The sequence below is a fragment of the Drosophila miranda genome, chromosome 3, assembly GCF_003369915.1.
Source record: "Drosophila miranda strain MSH22 chromosome 3, D.miranda_PacBio2.1, whole genome shotgun sequence".
NCBI lineage: Eukaryota > Metazoa > Arthropoda > Insecta > Diptera > Drosophilidae > Drosophila > Drosophila miranda.
Window position 1 is genome coordinate 8,871,109 of NC_046676.1, and position 21,558 is coordinate 8,892,666.

At 46.3% G+C, this 21,558-nt stretch overlaps 7 protein-coding genes across 8 annotated transcripts; 5 read left to right on the forward strand and 2 right to left on the reverse strand.

The window, feature by feature from the left end:
* Positions 1 to 762: 762 nt before the first annotated feature.
* On the forward strand, positions 763 to 4,675 carry LOC108160003 (ubiquinone biosynthesis protein COQ9, mitochondrial). The gene is made up of 4 exons (XM_017293727.2): positions 763 to 907; positions 3,382 to 4,064; positions 4,124 to 4,333; positions 4,403 to 4,675. Exons 1-4 carry the CDS (start codon positions 847 to 849, stop codon positions 4,439 to 4,441), a joined length of 993 nt encoding a protein of 330 aa, XP_017149216.1. The 5' UTR covers positions 763 to 846; the 3' UTR covers positions 4,442 to 4,675.
* LOC117187989 (glomulin) lies at positions 944 to 3,193 on the forward strand. The gene has a single exon (XM_033391064.1). The coding sequence runs from the start codon at positions 1,156 to 1,158 to the stop codon at positions 3,094 to 3,096; it is 1,941 nt and encodes a 646-aa protein (XP_033246955.1). The 5' UTR covers positions 944 to 1,155; the 3' UTR covers positions 3,097 to 3,193.
* Positions 4,676 to 4,733: 58 nt separating the features above from the next.
* On the reverse strand, positions 4,734 to 6,128 carry LOC108157989. Its single transcript, XM_017290134.2, has one exon. It carries the CDS (start codon positions 5,927 to 5,929, stop codon positions 4,919 to 4,921), a length of 1,011 nt encoding a protein of 336 aa, XP_017145623.1. The 5' UTR covers positions 5,930 to 6,128; the 3' UTR covers positions 4,734 to 4,918.
* A 33-nt stretch (positions 6,129 to 6,161) lies between these two features.
* Positions 6,162 to 10,596, reverse strand: LOC108160001 (tyrosine-protein kinase receptor torso). Its single transcript, XM_017293725.2, has 14 exons — positions 10,446 to 10,596; positions 9,722 to 10,080; positions 9,415 to 9,657; positions 9,124 to 9,361; positions 8,988 to 9,070; positions 8,750 to 8,918; positions 8,383 to 8,688; positions 7,983 to 8,321; positions 7,751 to 7,922; positions 7,205 to 7,697; positions 7,040 to 7,134; positions 6,857 to 6,979; positions 6,661 to 6,798; positions 6,162 to 6,596 (listed from the first exon to the last, which is right to left on the reverse strand). The coding sequence occupies exons 2-14, from the start codon at positions 9,869 to 9,871 to the stop codon at positions 6,335 to 6,337; spliced, it is 2,811 nt and encodes a 936-aa protein (XP_017149214.1). The 5' UTR covers positions 9,872 to 10,080; positions 10,446 to 10,596; the 3' UTR covers positions 6,162 to 6,334.
* A 753-nt stretch (positions 10,597 to 11,349) lies between these two features.
* Positions 11,350 to 12,885, forward strand: LOC108158658 (diacylglycerol O-acyltransferase 2-like). Its single transcript, XM_017291155.2, has 6 exons — positions 11,350 to 11,557; positions 11,616 to 11,713; positions 11,772 to 11,903; positions 11,978 to 12,319; positions 12,382 to 12,581; positions 12,650 to 12,885. The coding sequence occupies exons 1-6, from the start codon at positions 11,429 to 11,431 to the stop codon at positions 12,805 to 12,807; spliced, it is 1,059 nt and encodes a 352-aa protein (XP_017146644.1). The 5' UTR covers positions 11,350 to 11,428; the 3' UTR covers positions 12,808 to 12,885.
* A 237-nt stretch (positions 12,886 to 13,122) lies between these two features.
* Positions 13,123 to 15,482, forward strand: LOC108158657 (diacylglycerol O-acyltransferase 2-like). Of its 2 annotated transcripts, XM_017291153.2 has the most exons (7): positions 13,123 to 13,356; positions 13,814 to 14,107; positions 14,185 to 14,282; positions 14,347 to 14,478; positions 14,577 to 14,918; positions 14,981 to 15,180; positions 15,244 to 15,481. In XM_017291153.2, exons 2-7 carry the CDS (start codon positions 13,979 to 13,981, stop codon positions 15,399 to 15,401), a joined length of 1,059 nt encoding a protein of 352 aa, XP_017146642.1. In that variant the 5' UTR covers positions 13,123 to 13,356; positions 13,814 to 13,978; the 3' UTR covers positions 15,402 to 15,481. The 2 variants fall into 2 exon arrangements, with proteins under 2 accessions (XP_017146642.1, XP_017146643.1); XM_017291154.2 differs by lacking the exon at positions 13,123 to 13,356 and having other exon boundaries at positions 13,943 to 14,107; positions 15,244 to 15,482.
* A 2,988-nt stretch (positions 15,483 to 18,470) lies between these two features.
* Positions 18,471 to 21,500, forward strand: LOC117188140 (meiotic recombination protein W68-like). Its single transcript, XM_033391527.1, has 3 exons — positions 18,471 to 19,462; positions 19,525 to 21,326; positions 21,412 to 21,500. The coding sequence occupies exons 1-2, from the start codon at positions 19,090 to 19,092 to the stop codon at positions 20,151 to 20,153; spliced, it is 1,002 nt and encodes a 333-aa protein (XP_033247418.1). The 5' UTR covers positions 18,471 to 19,089; the 3' UTR covers positions 20,154 to 21,326; positions 21,412 to 21,500.
* Positions 21,501 to 21,558: the final 58 nt, after the last annotated feature.

A 21,558-nucleotide genomic window follows, 5' to 3' on the forward strand; every position in this document is an offset into this window, starting at 1 on the left:
CGTATTGTTGCAGGTCAACAAGTTCAGCTATGCCTATAAGGACATTTGTATGCCCTATTTCCATTAATTAAGTTAAACCTTTGAACCTTAAAATAAACTAATTGAGTTGCTGCCAACCGTAAAAACGCAAGTGAATATTTTTGTACATGGTAACTACAATACACTAGCTACATATTTGGTACATATCAACTACATATTTATGTAAAAGCGTAAGTGAAGACGTAGCGATACGTAGTGTATGAAATGTTGTCAGTACTGCTTGAATGGACATATATTAACCCTGTTTCCATTATTTTTCAAGCTTTGAATGTGATAGATTTGAACCATTACTAATGCCTTTTTTTCAGATTGAAATGTTTTAACCTATTCATGCATTTGATTAGCTTCCTGTATATATATCTCGACCACGATCCCTATTCTTGGTCTCAGTAAGTTGTTTTTTACTCATATATATTAAAATAAATATATGGAAAAGAAACTATATACGGGCATTTCCGTTTGAATTTGTCCGAGATGTATAATGAGTTGGTATATTGTGCGACTTGAGGGCGTGGAAAGTACCAGACTGGCTAGCCGGCCTTGCCCCAAAGAAAACAAAGGTTCGTAACACAAACTTTAAAATATTTTTTACCGCCACGCTTGAAAAAAAAATGTTTCGATAAAATGGGAAAAATACGGACGTCGTGTAAAATATACCATATTAACGCCATACCGTGTAAAACATACCGTCCTAACGCCACAAATATACCGTAGTCACACTAAATCAGTATAAAAAGTAGTGCTTTAGAACACTCCCCCCACCAAATAAACTGTTTCCAGTCATTCGGACATTTTCAAAGCGCTAAAATGGCAAACGTGCGCTGTTTGCAGAAACTATTTCGTTTACAGAAGCTCCTGCTGCCCCTTCGTAAGTACTCCGTTCCTAGCCGCACGCCTGTTATCACGTCCAAAGCCACATTTCGCGCCATTCAATTCACAGTTCTCGGCCATTACGAAAGAGAAGCGGTGAACAGCTGTTTTACGATCGAGTAGTGTGAGGGGGCGAATGTCGAATGCCAATGCCGCCGGGTCATTGTTTTTTAGAGATTTGTGTAGTAAAATTTGTCAGTATTCTCTAAAAAAATCTTGTGAACTTTGTGAAAATTAAACGTGGACATGGAGCCGTCTATCGAGGAAAATGCCGCGGCAGCTAACCTGCTGAGGCTTATCAAGCAGCTTCTGCTGGAGAAGGCATACGACGGCGTCAGAATGCTCTTCCAGAGCCCGAACGAGGCGTCCAGGAACATACAGCACATGCCGCTCATCGCCATGGACATATACAACGATATTTGCGTGGTCAACCTGGTGGACGAGGTCAATGGTCGGGAGCCGGAACTCTTCGATTGTGCCAACGAGCTGCTGAAACTGCTCGCCGAGCACGCCCCGGTGCAGGAGATGATGATGGAGCTAATGGAGAAGATCGAGGAGAGCAGAAGCCACGCGGTCTTCGCGGCATACCTGCGCGCTTTGCAGGTAATCCTTGTGCGCCAGGGCCAGGACAATCCTCAGGCTGTGATGTGGTGTCTGCAGAGCGTGTTCACGCGCCTAAAGGATCTGCCGCTGCCGGAATATCTGAGCGAGGGCTACGACGAGGCTGCGGGCCGCCTCGTGGAGCAGGAAAAGCAGGTGGAGGATCTACTGGCCCACTACATCACCGTCGGCCTGTTCGAGGCTCCGCTGCTCGTGGACATTCTTCAGAGGGACGCCCGTCCCGACCCCCACATCTTCCGCCACTCCACTATGTCACGCCGCAACGTTCTCACCTGCTTCTTAGTGCAGCTTTTGGGCAAGCCACTGGCCCTTCTCGAGATGAGCTACGTAAAGGACGACCTGACCCACACCTACGTCCATCAGGTGGTAAAGAACCTCACCCAGGAGGTCACCAAGTCCATGGGCGGCGACCCCTTCTATCTGCTTGCCCTGGTGGAGAAGCGTGCCCGCTGGGAGCGCAAACTGAACGCCGCAAAAGGCGTCTACGCGATGACTGGCCAGAACGTGTTCCTCGTCGAGGATATGATGCCCCTGTATGCCCTGGCCATGTACTACCACGCCCTCTTCGTGCGCGACTTGTTGCCGCCAACAACACCCAAGATTTATTCGCCGCTCTTCCTGTTCGAGTCGAGCCTCTATCTGGTAATTGAGCTGCTCCGGCAGCCGGAGCCACCGCTGCAGCACTGCGGCCTGCGCCTCCTCGAGCACATGCTGATCAACCGCGGCGGCGCATCGGTGCCCCATTCCTCGCTGCAGCTGGACGTCCATAAGCGATTCTGCGATGAGCTCTGCAAGATTGTCGGCTACTCGCCGCAGGTGGGATTGCGTCAGCTGGGACTGCACGTGCTCCGGCATTACATACTGGCGTTCGATGACCAGGGAAAGTGCTTGATCCTTAAGAACCTGCTGGAGACGCTACAGCACGACGGCCTGATGGGCTACCTAAGTGCCATGTTCAAGGACCTAGTGGACAAGGCCCTGATGGCCCACATAAGGAGCGGCGTCGCGATGCCATCCGAATTCCGCGGCAAGCATTTCAGGGAAATGTTGATGCTGTGCGTTTGCGTGCTGCCCAACGACGTTAAGTCGGATTTGCTGCTGCACGCCGATCGGATCTGCAACGCCATCAACATCTTGCGTTACTTTGCCTTGAGCGACAGGGGCAACTTCACCGGATTCTGGGACATTCTGCCAGAGATCGAAAAGCGTCTGCTGGTGCCCCTGGGCACGGCCCTGGACTTCTCGATGGCCCACTACAAGGCGTACAAGGAGCGCGTGGAGAACGGCCAGAGTGCCTCGGACGACGCCCTCATGAAGAAGCAGCTGCAAATGCTGGCCGTAAACATCACCAACAGCGGCATTGCCGGCGAAGGCGACAGCAGTCTGCCCGACATCGGGCGCCAGGAGAAGCTCGACGTGCTAACCAGCTCTATCACCAGCCTGGAATGGCTCCTGTCGATTTATGTGCGCGCCAACGAGGTAATCGAGCAGACCGCCCGCCAGCGCAAACTCCTCCAAGACGCGGGCCCAGTCCCGACCCCGGCCCCAGCCCCAGAACCCGTTTAGGCTCTTAACTTTATACATTTGTGTCCATAACGAAAGCGAAATGATAGCGTAAACTAATTGTATGTGTAAACAGATTAGAAACCGAAACTGAAACGAACAAGCGAACTGTGTGGTGTGTTGGGGGATCTCCGGGGCGATAATTGGCCGGCAAATGGCAAATGGCAAATGGAGCTACTGAGTGTGCTAATCAATTGGCCACAGAGGCTGGCTCTGTCTCTGCCCGTCCTGTCCATGACTTTAATTCGGGGCTCATGCCTGCCTGTGTGTGGCTTCTTCTATTTTCAGATGCACAGACCTGTCACCTGGCCTCCCTGCACAGACAGCTGCCCCTGGCTGCTGCATCTCTGGCGCGCGGCTATGCCAAAGATGCCACGGACAAGACCACCGGCAGCACCAGCTTGGAGGACTTTCGGGCACGCGAGGAACAGCTGGAAAGGGAGCGGGATGCGGCGGAGGAGGCGGCAGCAAAAGCCACACAAAATGAGGCCGGTAGTGGGGGAGCAGGTGGCAAGCACCAAGAGTCTGCCGAGCAGACCGCTAAGCAGGCCAAGGTAGATGCCATGCGCGACAAGATACTCGATGCGGCCCTGGAGCATGTGCCACAGCACGGCTGGACAAGGCAGGCCATTGTCCTCGGGGCCGAGCAATGCGGCTACCCCAGCGTGGTCCATGGCATGTTTCCGGAAGGTGGCTTTGCCCTCGTCTCCCACTTCAACGGCAGGTGCAACGCGCAGCTGGTGCAGAGCTTGAAGGAGAAGACGAGCAAGGGCCAGCAGGAGGTCGAGAATCCGCTCGACTTCCTGGTGCAGGCGGTGCGTCAGCGTATGGAAATGATTGCCCCGTACAAAGCTCAATGGCCGCAGGCGATGTCACTGATAGCAAAACCGCAGCACGCGTCGACGGCGCTGGCCCAGGTGCTCACCCTGGTGGACGACATCTGCTACTACTCGGGCGATCGATCCGTGGACGTGAGTTGGCGCGAGTAATCGTGATCCCAAAAGATTTGATTGACTGATTATCCTTGCAGTTCGGCTGGTACACGCGGCGCATTGGCTTGGCGACCATCATGAAGATGACCGAACTGTACCTGCTGCAGGACACCTCCGCTGGCAACGTCCAGACGTGGGAGTTCCTCAAGAACCGCATGGACGAGGCCGTTCAGCTGCAAATAGCACTCTCCCAGACCGAGGGCATGACGCACACGTTTCAACGTTCCTTCAACTCGGCCTTCATAACGGTGAGGAACCCCTGACATCCGCGATCTCCGACCTTCACTCACTCTTCAACTTCTTTATTCTCCACACAGGCACGGAATATACTCGGCCTGGGATTTAAGCGAAATTAGCCCCGAGACCTCTTGCCTCACGCAGTCCAAAGAAGGAATGGGAATCCTTTGGCAGCCATGGATCCTCTCCCATTCAACGATCTACACTTATATTATACCTTAACTCTACATGTTTATAAGTACATATACGTACGTCTTTCTTTCTACAATCCTGATGTTTAGCTGGAGTCGGAGGTCCTTTGTGGGTTCTTTCTGGTGTGATGATTATATAGAAATTAAATGAATTATGAGAATTTTGTTGGGGCTTATGAGTGGGGAAAACTATAGAACTAGATAGCTAGTTGTTTGCTTAACTATTGCATTCTCTTTTTACACCTTTACACTAGTTTATTTCAAATTTAAACCTAATTCTAAGGGGACAACCACAAAACTGTACAAACTGCATTTCTACAGGAGGCAGCCGATGGCAACAGCAGCTACCACAAAACGTAGCAAACGTTTGGGGCAGCCGCCATCGCCAGCAGGCGCCTCTCTTGATTACTCTACCCTTCTTCGATTGGTAGTCTTGTTGCTGCGACTTTCGTTAACTTGGCTTAGACGAGCTTTGCCGAACGGCAGAAAAAAGTCTTCCGACGGAGCCTTCCTGGCTTCCAAATATTCGTTGAAGATCTTAAGGAGCTCGTTGTCTCGCGATGGCTTGGGTGTTGCTACCATGGTCCTGGTCTCCGGGTCTGCTGTTTTATATGCCGAGCAAATTGGGGGATTTGTCATCTTTTCTGCAGTAACTTTCAATGGAGAACGATTCGGGTTCTGGGCTTTTGAGCCCGCTACGCCCGCGTACAGGTCTGAGATACCCCTTATCATGTTGGAGCGCTTTCTATCCACCGTCCACTTGCCGAAAACAACGAACAGATCCAGATAGAGCAGCGTCGTAAGCATATCCTTTATGAACGTCGAGTCGCTGTCTCTAAACAGGGCACGAAGCAGCTTCAGCAGCTCGTCCTGCTTCCCCAGCAGGCCCATCAGGTCGCCCTTGTCCTGGCCGTTTCTGAACCACTTATATTGGCGGTTCAGCAGCTGCATTTGGGACACATAGTCCTGCATCATCCGCATCAGCTTCCCGACAGCCTCCGGAGCCATTGGAATGGAGATATATCCCAGATCGTTGAACAGAGAGAAGTTGGAGAAAAGGGCGTCCGGGTAGCCACTTATCGGAACCTTGTACGCCCGTCGCCTGCGAACGATCTGCAAGACACCGGCGTAGTTGGCGTGAAGCAGGCGCAGCAGCATGTAGTGGATGGTCTGCGTTGAGCGATGCATCTTCTCGGCCATCGTGGCGATCAGCTTGCGGTTCAGCTCCAGCCATTTCTCGGGCATCGTGTCGCACTGGTTCGGGTATGGCCTGTTTTTGTCCGGCAGTAGATGCTCTCGGTTGATGGTCCTCCGCTGCAGCGAACAACTCCTGGTGATGTCCCGTACCGGACAGTTCGGACAAGCGTAGGGAATCTGCGGACAGGGGCTCTCTTGCTGGCTGCAGAAGTTGCACATCGTGAAGGATCTTGATATTAGGATTAAGCAGAGGTCTGAAGGGGTTTTTGTACTGATATTTTTAAAATTTTGATAGCTTTCAAGAGCTTAACGAGCAATGTCCAAATGGGCCGAAACAATTAGATCTACACACCATTGAAGAATCGAATCAAACGTTTGGGAATGATTAGAATTGATTTAGCTGCGAGGAGCACTTGCCCGCAAGCTGATGACAGAAATGGCACAGCAATGGTTGGAGCCTCAGGTTCTCTTGAATCTGATTTCAATGTTTATTTTAAATAAGAGGTAATCTACTCGTAGCTGCTTCTCAGCGTTGTCTGAATTTGATTCATATTATATCGTATTGCACATTAAACGCATTAATTTGCGTGCTTAATGAACTCCATTTCGTCTGATGTTATCCCACTAGTTCAAAGGCTCCAAGTAAGTCTCTTCATCCTTGGGCAGCTCCTGCTCCGGCACCCCTTTGCTACTGTGCAGGATGCCACATGCCTCTGGCTCGGGCTGTGTTTCTGCCTTTGACTTGGACTTGGCTTCTGCTTGCTTCTGCAGGCGAAGCGGCATTTCGTTGGTGGCCATAATCATCCCGCCCAGACGCTCTTTGAGACCGGTGAATGTAGGTCTGTGGGAGGGCATCGAGCTCCAGCAGCTCTTCATCAGACCGAACCTAGAGAAGTGGGCGAAAGCCAGTTGGCAGTGGAGATTCAATGGAGTTTAGTGTTTAGACATACATTTCGTGTGTGCAACCCTCCGGCCGCTTCATGCGGTGGCCCTGGCGCAGCATCTGGAGCAGGTCGCCGGGCGATACAGATGGATAGGGCATTCCGCCGAGGGTCATAATCTCATAGAGCAGCACACCAAAAGACCAACTGAAAGAAGTAAGGAATCAGCGGAAAAGTAAACGATCTGCTTTTAAAGGCTGCTTACACATCGCTCTGACTGGTGTACACCTGATGGGTGAGTGACTCCAGGGCCAGCCACTTGATGGGCAACTTTCCGCTGACTCCGCTCTTGCGATAGACGTTCTCGTGGTAAACATCGCGACTGAGCCTGAAAGAGAGAGGGCCTAGGATTTTCTAGAAGGGAACACTACGCCTCAAGGACACTCACCCAAAGTCGGCTATCTTGATGCTACGGTCCAGGGAGATCAACACATTGCGTGCTGCCAGGTCGCGGTGCACCACTTTGTTCTGCGCCAGGAACTCCTGAAATGCAAGAGATAGGATATTTTGACCGCCACTTGATCACCAATAGAAAGCTGTTCCAATCACTCACCATGCCGACGGCGACCTGCTGGGCGATGTCCAACAAATCCGCGTACTTGAGTGGCGCTCGTTGGGGACTTAGCTTAGGGTCTGTTCGCGAATCAAAGTATTCCTTGTTCTCGAAGGTTCGCTTAGTCGCTGTTCCTTCACCTTTCTCTGGATCGACTTGCTGGATCTTCGACTCTTTCGAAAGTGGTGGCAGGGTCATGCTACTTCCAATGTTTTCAATGTCATCGAGTCCGTAGGACTTGTTGTCTGCTGCATTGGTGAATCTTGCGAGGGAGTAGGTCTCCACGCGGTTGCTGGTGCGCGTCTGATCTGCGTCGGACTCCTCCTCCACGGTGGACAGCATGGAACAGTTGATCTCCTCGATGCGTATGTTCCGATCCAGATCAAGAGAAGGACTACGCTTCGGACGTTGCACTCTCCGCTTCTCGAATTCCTGCTCGTGCTTCTGCTTCAAGTGGATCGCACTGCGCTCCTGTCGAAACTTCCACTCCTCGCTGTGTTAATGGAAATTAGACTTGGCCAGAGCTTTGCATGCCATTCCACTCACCGCAGAAAGTTTTGCAGACTGCCGAGGCTGCAGTACTCGATGAGCAGCATCATGCGATTGCTGTACCTCGTCGAGTAGCCCACGATGCCCACGATGTTGGGATGCTTGCCCACCGCCTTAAGCATCTGGATCTCACACTTGAACGCATACACATCCTCCTCGTTGGGCTCATCTGTCAGGAAGATAGACACATCATTTCCCGCCTGGAAAGGAGCTCAGCACCCTTTCTCACCTTTCAGCAGCTTGACGGCCACCTGGCGCTTCTTGTACACGCCGCGTCGCACCAGGCCAAAGGCACCCTCGCCCAGCACATCCAGCAGGAGCACGGTTTGCGGCTCCACCTCCAGCTCATCAACAAAGTCAAAACTCTCGTTGGCCGAGAGAGTGACCAACAGTCCGCTACTGTCTATCAGAGAGAGATGGAAGTTGTTCTGATTGGCCTTCTCCTTCGAATCCATGTCCACGGACTGGGCGTCCTGACGATTGCGCTTGCAGAACGTCAGTGAGCACAGAATGATGATGCAGAAGACGGGGACAATGACAAATACCATGAGCTTGATCAGATTTCCCTCTATCAAAGTGAAGTTATCTCATCAGTTATACGATTGCGGCTTGACCTGAATACTCCTCACCCTTCAGCCACTCGTCGCGAGGCGCCTTGTCCAGCAACACTCCAGAGGCATTCCTGCCGCCTGCCGTATGGGCCACCAAGTGCACCTCAAAGCTGGATCCCAGCACCTTAATCATGGGAATGAAGCAGTAGCTCGCATTCCCGTCCAAAGTGAAGTTCGCCTCTTGGCTTTCCACGTGCAGGTCGAGGATGTGAAGTGTGTAGTAATCGGGCAGGTGGCTGGGCCGCTGCCAGCTGACATTCAGTGCCAGTGTGTTCTCTAAATACTGCTCCTGTGTCACGGATAGATTTGACGGTTTGGTCGGTGCTGTCGGAGGAGAGGATAAGTGGGATATACTTAACCGACTTGTGGGGATTGGTATGCTTACCGCAGAGCGTGTAGTTGAAGTGATGCCAGTCCAGACAATTTGGAGCCTGCACTACCAACCACTTCAGGTCGCTCTCCAGCATGTTTAAGTAGTTCACCGTCCGCACGCCCACCATGTACTGCTCCCCGAACTTCAGGCTGTCGATGGTGTGTCTGTACAGTCGACGCGGCTGTGGATGGCAGGTTATGGTGATTATGGGGCCATAGGCATATGGTTCGCATACATTCCTGCTACTTACATCGCGAATCTCCAATTGCATAGGCTGATCCATTGTCACGCTTTCGGTTGAATAATACACCAGATCGAAGAAACAGTTGCGGTCTGGAGAAGCAAACAATTGTGACGCGGCGGATGAGACAATAAAAAGCACCCACCTGCAGAGGGCTGCCACTCTATCTCGGCGGCAATATGTTGCCCATCTTCCTGGGGCTGGACAAATCCAAGCAGCTTCACGGCACCCATCTTGCTGGGCTGATAGCCACGCCTCAGGGTGCCAAATGTTTCCTCGTTGGCTATCACGGAGTAGCTGCCATCGCTGTGCACGGCCAGAGCGGTAATGTTGTGCTCAGTGTAGGCTTCCAGTGAGTGCAGGACCAGGAAGTTGTCATCTGACTGCAAGGGAAACGATTCGTTGAGCAAAGAACGCCAATACGTCTTCCACTCACCAGAAAGATCTTCGACTCCACAATGTCCTCACTGACAGCATTCACTTTGATGATGTACGTGGCGTTTGGTGTCTGGCCCAGCTCCAACCGGCTGTGCTGCACCCAATCTATGCGGAAGGCCAGCATCGACTCTGTGCGACATACCATCTTCAGCTGGTAGTTCTCCTGGATTCTGCGCACCGCTGCGGGTGCATAGTCGCTGGCCTCGTTCTCCCTGCAGATCTTGTAGCACTCAAGAAAGTTCTGCAAAAAGACATCCAGGTCGTTGAACGGATTAGCGTGTCAGTAATCCCCTGGGGCAGCTCACCTTTGTTTCTTCCAGACAGCGCTGGGTGCAGGCGGACACCGTGAGGAGCGTCTTGTCCTCTGAGATCTGGCTCATCAGCAGCAGTTCTCCTCGGTTGCTGCCAATCGTCAGCCAAAAGAGAAACGCGTATTTGACATAGAAAATCATCATTTTGTTATTCCTGTTCGATTTCTTCAGTTCTTTTTGTACGATGCATACGTATGTGTATGCAAAATATACAATTTGTTTCTTCGAGCTGCTTAATAGGCTTTCTTTCCGTGCAGGTCACGCAACGGTTATTGCACTTTTTATTATGCACTTTGGCACATCAATCCATTGCCGTGCGGCCCTTCAGTTAATGCTGGATTACTCTTCCCAATCTATAAATGATAAAGGAATTAATTATTGGCGAAATCTCAACCGCCGCACACGGATTATCCAGCTAGAGTGAAGTCGCGAGAGTGAGACGGCAGTGAAGCAGCGGGAGGAGCGAAAACGAATGATAAAGGCGGTGGATAGCAGAATGGAATATATTTTATTCTGTTTTGTTTTGTGCTGCTTCGACGTCTGTCCCATGCATTTAAAATGAAATGCAAAATTCGAACGTTTCTCTTCGATGACGGGGGATTGGGCAACTGATCGACGCCATAGAGCAACGGAATATGTACACCCGCACACCCAAATCAGCGGAGAAGAAGATAGATGGAATGTGCCAGGAATCTCTGCTCTTGATTGCATACATTACCTATTACTATTTCATGCTATGTTATTTTGTCGTTCCGGCAGTGTTTCTGTGGCCTCTCTACCAGTATATCAGACTTTGATTATAGAACAGTGGGATTTCAGAGTAGGAACCTCTTTTATGTTTTATTTATAAAATTACAGTTCTTTGGGACGGCAAATAACTGTTAATTCGAACTGTTTTCGAAGAAGTCGATAATTGATTTTTCGAACTACATTTGTATGATATCGATTCCTAAGAAAAATGCAGCTCAGTAAAAGCAGGAGTGGCGCCTAAATTTAAAATACCTACATCCAATCATAAAACACTTTGCCTGAAAATGTATCTGCAGGCATTGGATATTTGAATTGGCAAATAGGAATGCCAAAATGTTTTACATACATTCACTGGTGTTTCGCTCTTTATTAATATATTTTAGTTATACAAGTATATCAAATTACGTTCCCTAATCCACTTGTTGCATCTTAATTATGTATATTAAAGTAGTTCCCATCAAAATCTATCCAGAACATGATTCACTAATCTCAATCGACGCCACATAATTTGATTTCAACAATCCCAAGTGCCTGTTGCGACCCAATAAATAATCGAAATTTACCTTTGAATCATATGCACTCGCTGTTCTAAAGGTCGAGAAGGGGCTATGATAGAGATGACTATGGGAATTTCGGTAGCAGTTTTGGCATAGTACCATACTCGACTTTGACCCAAAAAATATGATTTCCTAAACGCTGATTAAAAACCAACCTATTATCGTCATAATCGGAATTTTTGCCAACAAACAAAGAACTGTTGACCAGTTGGTGGATGTGGTTGTTAGCAACTATTACGGATAGTAGTTGCCACCATCAACTCGAATACCGATAATCATAAGTGTTACTTCGGAAATTGTTTGGGGCTTGCTTCGGCAATCGTTCAGTAGCTTGTCAGGCGTAAGACGAGTAGGAAGACCAACCGCAGAGTGGTTTTATAGGACAACGGGAATCATGAAAATCGAATGGGCTCCTCTCAAAGTTCCGCCGGCCCGGCGTTTGCAGACCATGATCACGGCACTCTTCACCATGGCGTTCTTCGTGCTGTTGTTTTCTTCTTACTTGTTTGTTGCCGGTTCACTGGTGAGATAATCCTCTCTCTTCGGGTCAGTATTGTATATATGTAGTATCTATCCTCTAGATCTATGGTGGACTCATTCTGCGCAGCTTGATACTGATCTACTTGGTCTATATGTATTTGGACCACAAGAGAACCCACTCCATCATTGACAGCAATGGGCAAGTCCATAATCCTAACAGATAAACAGTACATATTCCTAATACTAATACTCCATAGATGGATGCTAAACCGAACCAATACCCTGTATCGGAGCTATCGCAACTACTTTCCCGTGGAACTAGTGAAGACCGCAGAGCTCCCCGCAAACAGAAATTATATTTTAGCCAGCTTTCCTCACGGCATACTGGGGTAAGAGCGCCGGACAGGGACAATCTTATCTATAAATATTCTAAATTCGATTCGCAACTGATTTCCCGCAATAGAACTGGAATCGGGATCAACATGGGAGTGGAAATCTCCAAGTGGCTGGAACTGTTCCCCCAGATTCGGCCCAAGGTTGGAACTTTAGATCAGCACTTCCTTGTGCCATTTATGCGGGAGGTGCTGCGCGCCTGGGGGCTCGTGTCGGTGTCGAAGGAGGCCCTGATCCATATGTTAACTAAGTCGAATGACCCAAAGCATGCGGACAATCGCGATGGCTTCACATCCAATGCGGTGGCCATACTTGTGGGTGGCGCTCAAGAGGCCATGGACTCGCATCCTGGCCAATATATACTGACCCTGAAGAGCCGCAAGGGATTCGTCAAAATGGCCATAAGAACAGGGTGAGTGTATAAAGGAAGTAGCACATTGTTTAAATACGACAGTAACCTTGTTCCTGATGCAGTTCATCGATTGTGCCCTCATTTTCCTTTGGGGAGGTGGACATATTCGATCAGGTGGCTAATCCGCCGGACTCCCTACTCCGTCGCGTACAGTCTGTGGTGAAGAAACTGACGGGCGTTGCCCCGCTGATTCCAGTCGGTCGCGGTTTCTTCAATTATACCTTCGGTTTCCTTCCCCAGCGCCGTCGCATCGTTCAAGTCGGTGAGTATCTGTAAAATGTATACAAGAATAAGATCTTTAAGGCCTAAACCATGATCTGAATCCTCCAGTCGGCGCCCCCATCGATGTGGTAAGGAGTGATCAACCGGATGCCGCCTATGTGGACAAGGTGCATGGCCAGGTCATGGAGGCTCTGGAAAAGATATTCGATCAGTACAAGGAGCAATATATACCGCATTCAAAGAACACCAAGCTGGTTATACATTAAACTAGAAACATCAATAGATTTTTTTTTTTTAAATAATGTGATCTTCAATCTACTTTAAAAGCATTTATTACGAGTATAAATACATACCTACATACATATATATATTTACTTATTCTTGAACTAACTATACCTATGTATACCTATAGAAAGTCCCCAATTATTATGTTAGCTATATCTCGGCTGGATATTGACATGGCTCTGGCATACCTACATGTGTTTTGTAGCCTATAGCGCACATTCTGTATAGTATAGTAGTATAGCATATAGTATATAAATGACTCGCATATCGTGCACTACATTCAGCATTTGTCAGTTGTGCGCCAGCGTTTTCGGTTCTGTTTGTTCGTCGAATGCGAGAACATTCTTGGCACGGGGTCAATAAATGAGCGAATCGTTGGCATAATTAACGTAGAACATGAATGACCGTGATTGAATTATACAAACTTTTCCACGTGCCAAGTTCTCAGGCAATTTTCTTTTATGTGGCGCCCCCGTGAAATTGCAAACTGGAAAACAGGTTGTAATTACAGCACCACTTTTATATAAAGTGTGAGTATATATATGTTACATGTGTATATCCAAAACTCGTAACATAGTACATATGACAGAATGCATGAAACTGAAGACGTGGAGTGGGATAAATACTAATCTAAAGGTCGAGAGGGGGAGAATGATAAAGACGAAAACGGACATGCCCATATCGAACCCATATCGAAATCGCAATAGCCCCGTACTCTTATCGGGGGGCCACTTTGAACCCCAAGCATATAATTTGCCAGACGATGATTAAAATGCAGCCACTTCGAAACGACGCCTTTCACGTTAATAGATCGTATGCATTGATTGGTATACCAAATGGTAGGGAAGGGGTTCTTTAAAAGGTTGGATACACCAATGATGGCAAAAATCTTAGCTTAGTTAATGGGATTTAGAAAGACGGACAGACCGAGACGAGTACCCGAGTAAGTGCTAACAAGTTTTTAATCTATTATTAACTTGTTAACAGCTGGGGGCCCCGAATTCGCCCGCCCCCTGATAAGGATAAGTTCGAGTGTGTACATATTGTCCAATTGAAATCGTTTGTCGCCACTGAACTCTCATTCAGTCGCTGGAGTGCCGTTGAAAAGGCTGATTGTGTTGCTTGTGGTCGGTCCGATCCGTAGCGGAAAATATGAAAATTGAATGGGCTCCTCTCAAAGTCCCGCCGCGCCGGCGTCTGCAGACCCTAGTCACGCTTATGATCACGTTTACGTGCTTCATTCTATCAATAACTGCCATTCCGATTATTGTGGCTTCGCTGGTAAGGCAATAGATGTTTTTTTCGTTGTCATAGCTATCATTGTTTAGATAATTATCTGAAATCGTCACTCCATTCAGATCTATGGTGGTCTGATTCTGCGTAGCTTGATACTCGTCTACTTGGTCTACATACTCTATGATCACAAGCGAAACAATTCCGTAATAGATGGCAATGGGTAAGTGTCGATCGTCCACAACAGCCGTTTAAGATACAATAATCCCATTGAAAATCTTCCTTAGCTGGCTGTTGAACCGCTCTAATCGCCTGTATCGGCACTATCGCAACTACTTTCCCGTGGAACTGGTGAAAACAGCCGAGCTGCCACCAAACAAAAACTATATCTTGGCTAGCTTTCCGCACGGCATACTCGGGTAAGAATGTCGACAGATAGCCAATCTTATCGAGCCACTCCAGTGACGAAATCCAATATGCATACATACAATACATACATATGTACTGATCGAAATAGAAATGGAATCGGCATCAACATGGGCCTGGATATCTCACGGTGGCTCGAACTGTTCCCTAAGATCCGACCCAAGGTGGGCACTCTGGATCAGAACTTCCTGATACCTATTGGACGTGAGGTGCTGCGCTCTTGGGGCCTGGTGTCGGTGTCGAAAGCCTCCCTTAACTATTTGTTAACCAAATCGAATGATCCGAAGCATGCGGACAATCGCGATGGCTTCACATCCAATGCGGTAGCCATACTTGTGGGTGGCGCCCAAGAGGCCATGGACTCGCATCCAGGGCAATACATTGTCACCCTAAAGAACCGCAAGGGATTCGTCAAAATGGCCATACGAACGGGGTGAGTAAATGTAGGAAGTGCATACTTAAATATGGAACTATGTTACCTCCATTTTAATGCAGATCACCGATCGTTCCGACATTTTCCTTTGGGGAGGTGGACATATTCGATCAGGTGCCCAATCCCCCGAATTCCCTGGTTCGTCGAGTGCAGACTGCGGTGAAACAGCTTACGGGCATATCACCTCTGATTCCAGTGGGTCGTGGAATCTTCAACTATTCATTTGGCTTCCTGCCAAATAGATGTCGCATCGTACAAGTTGGTGAGTATCATGTGGGATTATATTGTAGGGGAATGCTTGAACTAATCTATTGAATTTACGCAGTGGGCGCCCCCATCAATGTGGTGAAAAGTGATCAGCCTGATGCCGCCTATGTGGACAAGGTGCATGGCCAGGTCATGGAGGCTCTGGAAAAGATGTTCGAAAAGTACAAGAAGAAATATATTCCGAACTCAAAGAACACCAGGCTGGTCATCCATTAAACGGGAAAATGTTTTATAAGTATGTCGATGAAATGTGATCTTAGTTCCACTTGCATTTAATATAAACCTAAATTCGTTATTGTTCTTCAATTCGAATTGAAAGGTGGGCGCGAAGTAAATCGAAGAGCTGCCATCCCTGGGTGATAGGGAGAACTTAACTGGCGGTGAAGGATAGATTTTATGATGGCAGGTTGATTCGGTAGTTTAATTTAATGAGGTTTTATTTGGAAAAAACACCGGCAGTTTAAGTAAAACGGAGGGCAAAGCAAAAACACTTCTGGCCACTGCAAAAGGTCAAAATAAGCTACGAATAAGTTCCTCTAATCGCACAAAAATATCACCGACAAATATATTATCAGCACATCAATACATCCCATCCCTAATTGGTGGTTGCATCATTTACGGTATTCTGTTCCATATATTTTGACATCGAAATTGAGTTGAAAGTATATTTATTTATCATTAATCCTTTTACATTTGCATTCATATCTTTGTCACTCATACACTTTCAAACAATTTCTCTTTACCGCGCACTACTCGTATTCAGCCGATTGTATCGATGGCCGAACTTGAATCGGGTATGGTTCTCTTTGAACCGGTAAGTAACAATGAGCAATTTCCCTTACGTTTTATTTGTTTTTTTAGACAAAATACAATAAAAGCAAGTATTTAAAATAAACCAGTCAAGTATAAAATAATCTCATTAATTATATAAAACTATGTGGGCAGAGCTGAAAGATTTATCTAGCTTGTAATATTCCACAGAATATCAAAATCGAGGAATCTGGTTTCCAATCCTTGACGGAGAACGATTAACCCGTTGTAGATCAACGGGGTATTTTAATATTCCACCGAATACATTTTTTAAGTTCAGAGGAAAGATGGTATGAATAAAAGCAAGTATTTGGAATAAGCCAGTTAAGTAGAAAATTGATTCAGCAATCGTATAAAATTATGTGGGCAGGTCTGAGAGATCTATCTTGCTAGTAATATTCCACGGAAAATCAAAATCGAGGAATATGTAAAATAGAACTTGAATTCGCCACTCGATAGTTTTGAATAGAATGATTCAAAAAATCGATACTATCGATAGCTATATTTCAAGCAAAAATAAATAAAAAATTTTTCAAAATAAACATTTTATTCATATTCTTCCTTTTTAAAACTCAGAGACTCTTTTATTTCTTAGTTTCATTTTCGCTTGCATAAATTTAGGCAGGGTTTCTTGGAATTTCTTGGAAGTAGCGAACATTATTTCCAGTAAAACGTCGGCTTGATCTGCATTGAACTGCAAACGAAATCCTTATTTTTTATATCGGGGATGGTGGCAAGCCTGAGCGATCTTAAAATATCAAAATCCATTTTTTTATTTATCTTGCAAAAAAAAGCAGACCTGCCTGCCAACAGGTGAACATTGATCTATTTATGCGATCGTGCTACTTTCAAAAGCCCTAACTTCAAATTTTTCTTGGCTCAAGCAGTCTTGCACCGCTAAATTTAAGCAGTGGGCATAGGTGTAGGTGTCGTTGAAGAATGTGACATGCCTTAACCATTGTCGCCCTCGCATTGTCAGTTACAATAACACCCAGAACCTTTCGCAGTGAGTTGGCTGTTTCTGAATGAATAAAGGGATCTTCAAGTTTTTCGGTTGACACCACTGCACTTTTCAAAATCAAAGTAGATATGGGGATGTGACCGATAAGAGCTCAATAGTATCATGAAAAGTAGCAAAACCATCGATAGTATCAACTAGCACCAAAACATCGATACTATCGATAGTGACATCGATGGTTTGACACCTATAATTTGTTGCTGGCAAAGTGAATGTGCTTATAATAAAATAGTAAAATTTAACAGCATTGTGTGTGCGTCGGAAAATCGACGAATTGCACTTGCCCCCTCGCGCAGTTGACAAAATAGTTCCCAATATCAAGTTACCCATCACATCATCTTGGATATGTACATACATAGCCTATGAAGGGCAGAGCAGAAGAAAATTCGTGGCCAACAAGAGTGGTGTCAATCGCTGTAATTTTGTGAAAATTCGGAGACCGTCTCGGTGATATCGTAATAACAAAAGGCAATAAATAGAAAGAGAAAAATCTGATTGAAAACCAGAGCTAGCGCTACTGCTGCTGCGAGCGAGCGAGTGAGTGTGTGAGCGAGTAAGAAAGATATGTATTGCATTTGCATTTCGTTGTGTGTGTCCGTTGTCGTCTCTTTCGACTCTGTTCGGTAAAAGTCGGCCTTTCCACCGAAACCACTTTGTGCGTGAAAATCGGAAAGGAAAAGAAAGGAGAAAAATTAAATAATAATAATGTGTTACATCGATGGAAACAGTCTGCGCTGAGGAAGCACTGTGCCTGACTCCCCGAAACCCCAAAAGAGAGCAGCAGCAGCAAACGCCTAAACACTTCTTCGCCTCGGTCCGATCGGAAATTTCATTTTATTGGTAAGTACATATAAGAAGAGAGCGCCTCACCGCTCAGCGCCGCGCCGCTCTGCTCCGCGCAGTCGGACGGATGGGATGGCGAGTCGGGGCAGCCAGCGCCAGCAAATCAATACTTTAAGGGGCTGCCATTCCGTTTCGTTAGTTTTTCTTTCCCATTCGTTGGCAGTACCAGCCCCCGCCTTGTCCGCCAGCAACACCGCCCCCGTTTCCGCCCAGCTATAAAAGCGCTGCTGTATGTTCGTGAGTGTGTGTGCGTGTGTGTGTGTGTGTGTGTGTGCTCTGTAACAACGAGTACAATTTTCTGCACATACGAAAAAAAGAAAGACCGAATAAAGAAAGAAATTCACATTAATTTATGTACAAGTGTCTCCCTCCGTGTCCATCTCTGTGTACGTGTACGTGTGCGTGCGTGTGAGCGGTGCGAGTGTTTTGCGTTAATTTTTAAAAAACAGTTGTTTGGCAGAAAGGGAATTTTCGGTGCTTGTATTTTTAGACCCCAAGCTCCCGTACTTAAATTATTTATAACCCACTCGAACGTTTCCACGCAATGATTTACGCGATAAACGCTTACGAAGCATAAGTGTTCCCAAAACGAAATCCATTGGGGAAATGTAAGTTTACATGTGCACATACCTACTATATCAACTGACGTTTCTATATACTTGCTTACGTATGTACGTCAGATATATATACATATGTATGTACCAATGTATATAGGGTGGGCGTGTGACGACCCGACCCGACCCCGTCCTGCCTGTCCCACAACCATTGTTCCGGCTATTGAAAAAAACCCGAATTGATGGGATAAATAATTGATTGACCCTTAAATTCTCCGTATTCAGATACGGGGGCGTGGCCAGGAAAAAAAACACAGCTGTTGCGATTGTAAATCCATCTACTTAACCAAAAAAAAAAAAAAAAAAAACAAGTACTATTTCCAAAAAGAAGAGACGAAATGTCTGCAAAGAACAAGGAAAACCGAAAACCAGTTTTGTGCCAAGTTTATCAAAGTTAACATATTAATACAAGTGTAAACCATCGAAAAAAGTTATTAATATTAAGATTAAACAATAGTTAAATGTAAATAAGGAAAGTAATTGAGTGCCATCTTTGAACCAATTTTGTGTAAGTTCCTTAGATTTTAATTCATCTTTAAGCGAGGTAACAAGCAAGGTAACAAGATAATATCTAAGATTAAAGATCTACCATTGAGGATAAGTTCATTGAGAGCAGGAAATGAGCGGCGATGTTGAGGGGATTGTGGTGCGACTTTTGGCCAGCCTGGTGCTCCACGGTGATGCCACGTTCATGGTACCCCAGATGGGTCCGGTATCGAGAGATTCTCGGAACGGAAACGGATATCGCCGAGTGTCGTATAACAATCGACGGAGTCGCCATCGCTTCTGTCTGGTGGTTTATATGCTGGCCAAGATTCACCGGCTGCAGGTGAACGGCGGCAGCTACACCGTTCGGGGGCTCTACTACAGCGATCCCCACCTGATACGGACGCAGCGGCACATTGCCGCAGCCAGACTGGACGTCTGTCATATGCTGAAAACGTCGCCTACTCGCTTGGGAGTGCTCTCCGCCTCCAAGGGTCTAATGGCAGGTGAGTCGTGGTAGCTTGGCGATCCGCTCTGCTCATGCTGATCTTTTCTTGATCTCTTGCAGGCGACATACGGATGCTCATGACCAACGGAGATGTCTTGGACTGCAGCGTATATAGCGGGGCTATCATATTGCCCACGGACACCGAGAAGGTGGAACGCATTGTCACCCAGGCGGACTTTGTGCTGGTCGTCGAAAAGGAGTCTGTCTTCGAGAGCCTGCTGGCACGCGATCTGTTCGGCACCTTCGGTCGCCGCTGCATCCTGGTGACCGGCAAGGGCTACCCGGACTGCAGCACGCGGCGCATCGTTCACCGGCTATCCACAGAGTGCCACTTGCCGGCCTACATACTCGTCGACGCCGATCCGTTCGGCATTGAGATAATGCTCGTCTATCGCCTCGGGTCGCAGTCCATGAGCTTCACATCGGGAGACCTCGCCACGCCTACGCTACGGTGGATTGGCCTCCACCCCTCCGAGATACCGGCCCTCTCCAGTGGTGCGGTTGCCCTTAGCAGTGGGGATAACAAGAAAATCTATGACATACTCGCCCGCGACTACATTGGTCCTGGAGTGCGACAGGAGCTGCGTTCGCTGCGGCAGATTCAGCAGAAGGCCGAAATCGAGAGTGTCATTGACTTCCTGTCCACCGACTACATTCCGAACAAAATAAATCGGAATTTATTTCTATAGACTCCTCGAGAGACCTCTCTGGAAAGCTCATTTAAAATGCATTGAAAATGTATACGAATATTCCTTAAAATTGTTAGAGGCCTGAAAGGCAAAGAATAACTACATTCAAACCATATTAATTTCTTCATATATCTACACATAATTATGACTTCAATTACTGAACTTGTAGCTGTATCTACTACAGATTTATTAGTTCAATTCAATATTAATTTTTGTAAAAACAAATATGGCGGACTTCCAAAGCAGAAATTCAAAAATGGCACAAACTTAAACGAAAACTCAATGGAAACTCTGTAAATATAAATAATCAACAGAAATTTCCATTAATTCTTAGTAAATTAATAATTCTTTTTCAATAACAAAAAACTGGAAAAATAATTTTAAAGATTAATTTCTTTATAAAGATAATCATAAAAATGGCATTCCAGAACGAGAAGTGGATTTTGATGTTGATTATTGAATGACAAATTGGCAAAACTGTAACAAGAGAATATCTATATTTCGGATGACGGATAATTTTTAGTTGGCTATTTTTTAGTTAATGAAATACAGACGAAATCTTATTTAATGAATACCATAATTTTCATATTTAGAAAACTAATTACTACATTTTGTTATTATTAAGTATCTAAACATAATAACGATTGTTGAAATACAATATCGAATGTCCGAAATGGACTATTCCGACTGATGCACTTGCTCGATAAATACATTGAATGGCACTGTGAAATGTCCCCTATTTCCACAGTGGCCAAGGAAAACGTAAATTGTGTGTAGAATTAGGCTAAATATAATATGTAAGGGATTCAAGTGCATATAAATGTATAGTCCGAGATTAAAATAGTTTATAGGTATTCATTTCGGTGGAGATACACTCCCCGACACTTGAATATGACATACTAAAACGTACACTTTAGGCACCAATATTTCCGGCACAAGCCAAAGAAAACGGTGAATTTGAATTTTCCTCAAATCTCTATTCAATTTAGCATAAATTAAAAAAAAAAATAATAGCAATATTCATCAAAGTAGATTGAGGAAAAAAATTTAGTTGACATAACTCAAATTTCCGCTCCCAAAAAATGCGACACTTGAATACGACATTCACATTGAAAAATTTTTTATTTTGGATGTGGTCGCGACCAGACATTGAATAAACTCTCAAAAATTTGAGTTATGTCAATTAAATTTTTTTGTTATAAGCCTAACTTTTATCCTAATGAAATTAATGTATTTTGTATCCCCACTGTATTTGCAGATGTTAAGTAGCTTCACGGATGACAGGAACCGCCTGGCATTAGGATAACTTTAGGAGGAGAAACAATATAGACTCACCGGCAAGTACTCAAGTGCAGTTCCGAGGTAGGGGCAGGAGAGACGAGACGAGACGCCCGATTGAATCTCA